The sequence below is a fragment of the Galeopterus variegatus genome, unplaced genomic scaffold, assembly GCF_000696425.1.
Source record: "Galeopterus variegatus unplaced genomic scaffold, G_variegatus-3.0.2 Scaffold1568, whole genome shotgun sequence".
NCBI lineage: Eukaryota > Metazoa > Chordata > Mammalia > Dermoptera > Cynocephalidae > Galeopterus > Galeopterus variegatus.
In genome coordinates, this window is record NW_007727679.1 from 110,244 (window position 1) to 119,822 (window position 9,579).

The 9,579-nt window shown below is 37.9% G+C and overlaps 1 protein-coding gene across 1 annotated transcript in view; it reads right to left on the reverse strand.

Annotated features, from left to right (window-relative positions):
• Positions 1–9,579, reverse strand: part of CCDC62 (coiled-coil domain containing 62) — a 48,459-nt gene that overhangs the window by 24,192 nt on the left and 14,688 nt on the right. Inside the window, exons 5-7 of the mRNA XM_008577702.1 lie at positions 3,559–3,647; positions 3,091–3,206; positions 729–1,421 (exon numbers count right to left, since the gene is read on the reverse strand). Coding sequence (XP_008575924.1) covers positions 729–1,421; positions 3,091–3,206; positions 3,559–3,647 — 898 coding nt within the window. The remainder of the gene's footprint in view (positions 1–728; positions 1,422–3,090; positions 3,207–3,558; positions 3,648–9,579) is intronic.

The window sequence follows — 9,579 nt, forward strand, 5'->3', positions numbered from 1 at the left end:
AATACAAATATTCTTTCTCTCACATGATTTTTAAAAAGTAAGAAAGTTTGGGAAATGTGAAGCTGCTGGGTACATAAATATGCCGAGTGACCCTGGATAAGAAGAGCAAAGAGATTTTTACATGGGGTCTAGATAATGCAGCCTGGACCTGAAAGGGTCAGCTTTCAGTTCAAAAGGGACCGGGATGAGGCATGTTTCAGAGCAGCATTCCACTCTGTACAATGACCCGCCCATTTGTTTTCTAATAAAACATATTTGCCCAACTCATGACAACTGGTTTTATTTTTAAATACAACCTTTGCCTCAGAAGCCATCCTCAGAACAAACTTTTCACTGGAATCTAATATGGTCTCTTTGTACAATCACAGACTCAACAGTCTATACTGTGATGAAAAGAGTAAATAGTTTGTCTTAAGATTTCTGCTTGCAAGTGCCGGCCCGTGGCTCACTCGGGAGAGTGTGGTGCTGATAACACCAAGGCCATGGATTCGGATCCTATATAGGACGGCCAGTTAGCTCACTTGGGAAAGCGTGGTGCTGACAACACCAAGCCAAGGGTTAAGATCCCCTTACCGGTCATCTTTAAAAAAAAAAAAAAAAAAAGATTTCTGCTTGCAAGCACCACTTTCAGTTTAAGAGCAGGTGTGAAGTGGCTACTGCAGCCTTTTATATTTCTAAATATTGGTATGTATGCTCCCTGGGTGTTTACCGACATGAACACTACTAACCTCGTTGAGGAGTTATATTTTGTCCCACTGACGCCTTCTGAACAAGTGCACACAGATTTGTGGCGGACAATTCTTTGCATTTTGGAAGGCTTAAAAATACTCATCCATTCTACATCAGACATGTGGCCTGGGGCTTCAATTATAAAGTTACTTGGGTGGCAGCATTTGGATTCACACATGTCACTTTCACCTGGAGAGGCTTCATTTTTCTGGCCACATGAGATTTCTGACCTTTCCATTTGATCTTGACATTCCACATCCATCTTTTCTGGTTCTTTTGAACCAGAACAGTTGGCCAGACCCAAGTAAACTTGGACATCATGCCACTGCTTTTCATGAGATAAAGATGTTTCTGAGAGCTGTTTCACTTCGTTCTGCATCCCAATTCCACTACCTTTTGGTGATTTTGCATGGATTTTGCACAATGTAACTTTGTTTTCAGGCTCATTCTGGATTTTTCCTCCCACAGACCAAGACTTCTGTTTTTCCATTAAGTCTTTTGTAAATACAAATGCAGTATTAATCTGCAGTTTCTTCTCTTTGCATACATCACAAGAACTTGTGTCTGACCTGTTTAGCTGTTCAAACATGGCCTCAAATTTTTGGTCCTTCACCGGTGACTTCTGATTTTTCTCCCTCTTAACATTGAGTCTTGGGTGGTTACTTTCAAGTTCTGATAAACACATGTCTCTGCTATGGTGGCATTAAAAAAAATGAAAGTTAAAAGATACACTGATACTGTCATTCTATATATTGTACCCAAACTTCACCAGTAGAGCTAAATCCCAATGAGACCCATTTGTCTGATCTTCAGAGCCTAGTTCCATCCATACCTCCTCCAGGAAGCCTTTCTAACCACCAAGTCCACATTCACTTCCCCTTTCCCATACTTAAGTCCTATTGTACATACTGTCCATATGACAAAAAAACAACAATACTACATAAATGTGACAAAACCTTTTAACAAATCTTCCTTTAAAGTTTTTCATGCCAAATGCATTCAGGTATTCTGATCTGTATCATTCTGATCCCTTAGAAAACACAACTCTCTCCTTCTATAATAGCATAAATCATTTTATGCTTTTAAGGAATAACCTCAACTTATCTAGTACCTCCCAGTGGCAATGAAGTTCAAAATGGAAAAAGAGCCAATATGTTCGTGGCTTCTACTGGCAAGAGAACCCTGAGTTGGTTTGGTGTCTGCTGGAGGCAGCAGCAGCTAGAATAGAGAGCAATGGGGGTAGCAACCCCAGCAGATGCCTCAGAAAAAAAGCACAGTGAGGGGCAGTGGAAGCCCCAGTCACACTACCTGTAGCGGTAATCGCTTCTTACATCCCATTCATGCAACTAGGAACCGCCACTATCCTGATCTCCATTCTCCCAAGGAAAGCTGTCGTGAGGAACTTCCCCAATTCCTCTCCTTTTAAATGACTCCTTGTAACATTTCTGCTTAGAAAAGCAGACCAAATTTAACAGTAGCACAGGTATATGCCTATTAAATTAAAGCACACTTTATATACTTATATTTTAATTTTATAGAAACCAATTTAATTCCCACAGTGCTTGTTACATATAAGGGAAGATGTCTCCTGTTAACAAGGCAAATGGGCAAATCATGCTAAGAGATCACCCTCAGCTGGCTGAGCTCCTACTACAGTTATTGACACCATTCTTTGGCATTACATTTGCCCTCCACATTCTCAAGTTCCGCATCCACAGATTCAATCAACCACGGATAGACAATATTCAGAAAAAAAAGTATGAAAATAATACAAATAAAAAAATACAATATAACGACTATTTACATAACATTTACATTGTATTAGGTATTATAAGTAACCTAGAAATGATTTAAAGTATAGGGGAGGATGTGCATAGGCTATATGCAAATACCATTCCATTTTATATCAGAGACTTGAGCATCTGTGTATTTTGGCATGCAGGGGCATCCTGGAACCAATCCTCTGGGGATAACAAGGGACGACTGTATTTCTTGCAGGCAAGTACCATGCCCTATATATTTTTATATTCCCTATTCCAAGTCTAGTGCCTAAACACTGTGAGTGCTGAATGATTCATCTCTGTAGTTTCTACTCTAGCTCAAAGCCTTCTACCTGACACACAAGTCAGGTTTAATGAATTTACTTTCATCAAGTGGCTAAAGTAGGATCATGCCTAAAATTCTTAGATAAGGTCTCACTACACTCAAGATTATAACAATATGTTATTAGCTCACAGATATTTATTTCCTACTATATGTGGAGTAGTAGTGGGTACTGGTCCACAATAAATGCGCAGTAAATACTGATTGAATGATGGAATAAAATATAAGATCATATTAACAGCATCTTCCTAAGATTACCTGGATTCCAGTGCCTTTGATTCTTCCATCTTTGAGTCATACATCTGTATGAATTCCTGAGAATTTTCCACATTGAAATTAAGAAACTGCAGATCATTCTGTTGTTTTACATAAATCTGCCGTAGATATTGTTAATCAGTACAAAATGTAATAACAAAACTAAATTGAACCAACAATTTGGTACTTTCAAACCATAAAACAGATCAGATAGTTAGTAGAGAAATATGCTAAATATGTCTGCTTTTATTTTTCCTTTGTTAGATTTGTTAGTATAGCTAGCGTTCTAACTTTTAATGACCATAAACAAGACCCCACCTGCTGTGCTAAATACTCATATGATATCTGTCTAATGTAGTCAGGATTTCAAAAGCACCATTAACAAAATCAACAGGCATACATTTGCTTCATTTGTTCTGTGTTTGTGAATTTTCCCACCTAATAGCTAGAGAGCGATAACTGGGGACATACCTGTCTCAGATTATGCAGTTCTGAATTTGTACGTTCTTGCTTTGACTTTGCTATATCAAGTAACTCATCTTTCCTCTTTTCTCTCTCTACTATTTAAGAACAAATATTATTAAAATATTTTTCATCAATCATATCAACACAAATCTCTCCATTTCTAACAATTTAATGCTCAGCTTATATTATTTTGTTCCTGAACTTAAAATAGTAGAGCAGCTGACTGGGAAGAACTTTAATCTGTGATTCTGACCAGACACTTCATCAAAATGGAAAACTTTCACGATATAATTAATGCTAAGTTAAAAAAGGATTCAAAATTACTTGTGTGTTTGTATGTACATATGCAAGAAGAAGTCTGAGAGCAAGTATACCAAAGTATTAGAAAATTATTTTTAGATGGGAGGATTAAAGACAATTATTTACCTTTCTTTTTTGGGGGGAAAGGATGGGGGTGATTTCCACATCTTGATATGTATATTACTTTAGTTTTTAACTCTTTTCACATCACACAAGTAACTTATGAATGCATTTTCACATACTACCTTCATCAACAGAAAAAAAATTAACATTACAAGGGGAGGAAAATCACTATTTTCACCATTATACAAGTCAATCTGACATAATCTCACAATCAAGCCCTTCCTATATAGTCTCACTGACTAAAGATATTTGTACCTAAGAGGTACCCCCATAGGTAGACAAACTGTATTTCTATTTTACTAAAAGCCCAATACTTCTTCAAAGACTTTCTATTTCTTGAAAACTCTTTGTACCTACCAGGAATTAAGATTCAGAATTCTCTTTAAAATAGTAATACATTAAATTTCTTCTTGCAAAAAGACTGAGAGTATTATAATTTTTTAAATCTTCATTCTTTTACAAAGACCATAAACATTTTGCTGAAACATGGACATTTCAGTATTAACAGAGTTGGGTATGGGAAATCAATATTTTAAAAACAGTTTCAGAACTTAGTAAATGAGAATCCATAGAAAGGAAAGAACCTACGGTACTGTACCAGAAAAATATTAATATTATGCTTAAGGAGAAATAATTTGATTCACATAGAACTGGGAAATCAACAATAAATGCCTCACTTAAAAAAAAATCATGGGGAGAAAAAAAAAAAAAAAAAAAAGGGCCGGCCCAGTGGCGCACTGGAGAGTGCGCCGCTTGGGAGTGCAGCACCAGTCATCTTTTGAAAAAAAAAAAAAATAATAATAATAATCAATACCTTTCTGAGAATTGGGTTCAAACTAAATGTATAAAATGACCCCTTACCCATATATGAATTGAATTGGTTTTAAGTAAATCTAACGCAATCTAAATAAAAGTTTTTGGGGTCGGCCCGTGGCTCACTTGGGAGAGTGTGATGCTGATAACACCAAGGCCACGGGTTCAGATCCCTATATAGCGATGGCCAGTTAGTTCACTTGAGAGAGCGTGGTACTGACAACACCAAGTCAAGGGTTAAGATCCCCTTACCAGTCATCTTTTGAAAAAAAAAAAAAATAATAATAATAATCAATACCTTTCTGAGAATTGGGTTCAAACTAAATGTATAAAATGACCCCTTACCCATATATGAATTGAATTGGTTTTAAGTAAATCTAACGCAATCTAAATAAAAGTTTTTGGGGTCGGCCCGTGGCTCACTTGGGAGAGTGTGATGCTGATAACACCAAGGCCACGGGTTCAGATCCCTATATAGCGATGGCCAGTTAGTTCACTTGAGAGAGCGTGGTACTGACAACACCAAGTCAAGGGTTAAGATCCCCTTACTGGTCATCTTTAAAAAAATAATAATAATAAAATAAATAAATAAATAAATAAAAGTTTACAACTTATATCTATGGTTCTTTCACAAAAGACTTTTTTCACATTATTTCTCGCATGGATGAAACAGAATAAAACTATTTATTATCACTGTAAATTCTGGACATCACAAAAACATTTTAAGGACAAAGGCAGCACGTGATTTGCTGTGACTTCAACTCACTTAGGCAGCTATTCTGCAAGTATACAGTTGGTCACAGGGGACCAGGGAGTGGAAAGAGTGAGAAGCCATCTGTCCAAAGTCACCCCCCACCCCAAAACACGCTTAATGCTCAAGCCCTTTGAATGTGAGTCTGTATCATCATCTTACTTTTAAAGGTAATCCTTGTGCACAAAATTGAGAACCTGAAGAAAAGCACAGTGAATGCCATGGTGCCAGGTCTAAACCACTACGTTTTCTCTATTCAATTCTTAATCTATTTCTTTCCATCAGACAAGTCAACACCATAACAAAACTACATAAATACAGTGGACCTGCATCAGTTATATGAAGTTACATTTAGTTTATGTGAATTCAAAGAAAACAATAAAAGGGCCGGCCCGGTGGCGTACTGCTACAGTGCGCCGCATGGGAGCGCGGCGGCGCTCCCGCTGAGGGTTCGGATCCCACATACAGACCGGCCGCTCACTGGCTGAGCGAGGTGCGGGAGCAACACCGAGGGTTGCAATCCCGTTGCCGGTCCCGGTCCGGTACGGGCGCGACACTGAGGGTTGCGATCCGTTGCCGGTCACAAAAAAAGACCAAAAAAAAAAAAAGAAAACAATAAAAAAGGAAACCCAGCTATTTTAACAGTGGAAGCGATGCCCACAGTGCATGGGACTCTCAGCTGAGCTCCATTCCATAGGCCTCTCATATCAACAGCATCTTTACATGCTCCGTGTATTCCTGATGTTTAAAGATACTTGTTTTAGATACAGTACCTTATCTAGCCCTCAGGGTATTTTCAAATATATCTATCTTGTTTTACAATAATCTACTGTTGCGTAAGGGGCAACTCTACTGTAAATGTAAATGTTTCCCTAGTTCAGATACTTTTCTACATGGCCAGGTTTAGCTGAGATATCAAAGTGGAGTGGGTTCACCTAGTTTCACAAGTTAGTCACAGAAAACAAAGAGGTACAGAACTCTCTGCTAATGTCTGCCTGAGCAAGCAGCCTAAGTAAGAGAGCGTGATGGAAAGGTCACTAGAAATCGGAAACCTGCCAAATTCTGGGAGACCTGAGGCAAGACACTCAGTATCACAAGGACTCATCTGCAGGACTGTCAGGACTGACATAAATGTAAACTAGTATCATCATTTTATTTGCAAACTCCTTATAAGCAATATGAACAAACTAATTACTATGGATTGGATGTCCCCCTCCAAACTCATTGAAGTTCAAATTGTGTCCCCCAAAGTTCCAGATATTGAAAACTTGGTCCCCACTGTGTCTGTTGAGAGGGCGGGAAATCCTATTACAATAATTGATAGGTGGGGCCCTGAAGAGGTGATTAGATTGTAGGACCATGCCATAGTGAATGGATTAATAATGGTGGTCAGGGGCATGGTTCTGAGGGCTTTAAAAGGAGAGCATGTGAGAATCTCTCTCTTTCTGCTCTGCCATTTTCTGCCATATGAGACCCCTGCATTGCTGTAAAGCCACCATCAAAGAAGACCCTCACCAGATGTGTTTTCTGGAATTTGGGCTTCCCAGCCTCTCAAACTGTAAGCAATAAATTTTGCTTTCTTACAAATGGACTAATACACTAATGAAATATGTTTCTCAGCCTACATGAAGAATTTCATCTTCAATAAGAGGCGGTAAAAGTTTTGAACTTAAGACAAAAGTAAAACTTTAAGACACCTTCTAATTTCATATAAAATGTGTTAACTTTTAGTCATAGCACCTGACAGCATATTCTCATGTCAAGCCTTTTAAAATTATTTTTTAGGCTTAATTCACCTCTATAATTAAAACATACCATTGTCTGAAAACAATTTTTGTATAAGATTGTTCTTCAGTAGAAAAGATGTTTAAGAAATCAGCTTAGGAAACAATAAAAAAATTATTTCACAAAATGGATTTATTATAGTATTATCTAGCAAATTCCATACACTTTACCTAGTTATAGATAATGGGATGCATAAGTAAAAAGAGATGAATCAAAAAGGAAACTGTTAAAATACCTCTGACCTCCCATAGCATTTGTATATTTCTAAATTCTCTGTGCCCATGAACTTCTCAGCAAATAGCAGAGTGCCTGGCATACAGACACTGATCCAAAGATGGTTGCTTTTTGTTTCTGGTGGCTGACCAGTACTGGGATCTGAACCCTTGACCTTGGTGTTATAACTCCATGCTTTAACCAACTGAGTTAAGTGCCAGCCCCCAAAGATTGTTTGAATTCAACTGCAAAGTTACAAATATGCTACATCTTGAGAAATATGAGGCATCACTACTTTGAGACACCATAGTCCTAGAAATAATGGATATAGTGACCTCTAGTGGTAGAAAACCACATTATCCCCCCAATCATTAATCACAGGAGATTAAAATGATTCCATTTTATTTGAAAAAATTTAAATGTAATATTGTGTCTTTCCCTTAATTTATAGTAATGCATTCTCTTCTTAGAAGGAGGGGGTCTGAGGGTAGGTATGAATAGAGCAAAAAACATGTTAGTCTATATTTCTATATGGAACTTCTCCCCCAAATCTATGATTTTCCTAACACAAACTACTGAAATGAAAGCCTGATATAATCTTCTTGGCTGGGAGGGATATAAATAATCTCTATGTTTCAGTGATTCTCAACTGGGAGTGGAGAAAAGAGAGGACTTCTTTAGTGGAAACTCTGCGATACTGGGGGTGAGCAGGGGCTAGCGTTTAGGGGAATATGGCAGGGGGATGGAATGGGACACTTATGTTTATCAGAAGGAGGCATATGTCAAACATTGGGAAACTTGCTTTAAATCAAGAAAAATTCATCCCCAGTATTTTTTTTTTTTTTCTTGGCAGCTGGCCGGTATGGGGATCCCAACCCTTGGCCTTGGTGTTAGAACACTGTCCTCTAACCAACCGCATTCTTATATTAGGGTCATACTGAAACATGATGTGGGGCTAGCCAGTTAGCTCAGTTAATTAGAGTGCAGTGTCATAAAATATGATGCAACAAAACATATGAGTATTTTTCCAACGCAATATAGGTAATTTACTTGCAAAAATGGAAAATTATAGGTAATTTATTTGCAAAAATGGAAAGATGCTGAATTCTTAATATAATCTATTACTTGCAAACTTATAAACATCCTCCCTTCATCAATTCATCAGATTCCTCCTTAATGATATTAAAGCTGGAGTAATTATGCCTTTAGCAAGAAGCAGTCACACACTCAAGCTGGAAGGGAGAGTAGCTTCTTATTTTACAGAAGAAGAAATAGAGTGAACTGGGAGGCATGATCACAGCTTTAAAATTCCCTGCCTACTCCCCCATCCATCTCTCAAAATCTCTTGGAAAAAAAAAAAAAAAAAAAACCCGTGGTGCTAATAACACCAAGGTCAAGGGTTCAGATCCCCATACTGGCCAACTACCGAAAATTAAAATTAAAAAGAAAAATTCACACCCCCAAACCAGCCAGCCATCAAAACAAACAAACAAAAACTCCAATAATCCAAAAAACTATTTTGAGAGAGGTATAATTCCTTTAGCCTGTCACAGAAAGTTTAGGCTACAAATATATAACTATTCAATCACTTAAGCTGATTATCTATTTTTACCTGTAAAAACCAGTTCATCATGTAGGCAACTTTTCTCTTGCTTGAGGCGAATGATCTGTTCTCGTTGTTCATTATTTTCTGTTGTCTTTTCATTTATGTCCTCTTCACAAATGGGAGGGGAAAAAAAGTCCTCAAATAAATACAAGTTTCCAGGAAAATCTACACTATGACTAACCCTAATGTCCTCAGCAACCCCTTCCAATTAATCTGAAAGTCCTTGTTGGATCTGCAGCCAAAATATGTCCCATATCCAACATCTCATTGTGTCCCCAGTAATGACTCTGGCCCAAGCCTTCACAATCTCTCATCTGACTAGACTTCCTGCTCTAGCCTGGCCTCTCCTGTTACACCCAGTACACACAAAGCAATATTTTAAAAAATAAAAATCTGCTCGGGCTGGCCCGGTGGCACACTGGAGAGTGCGCCGCTT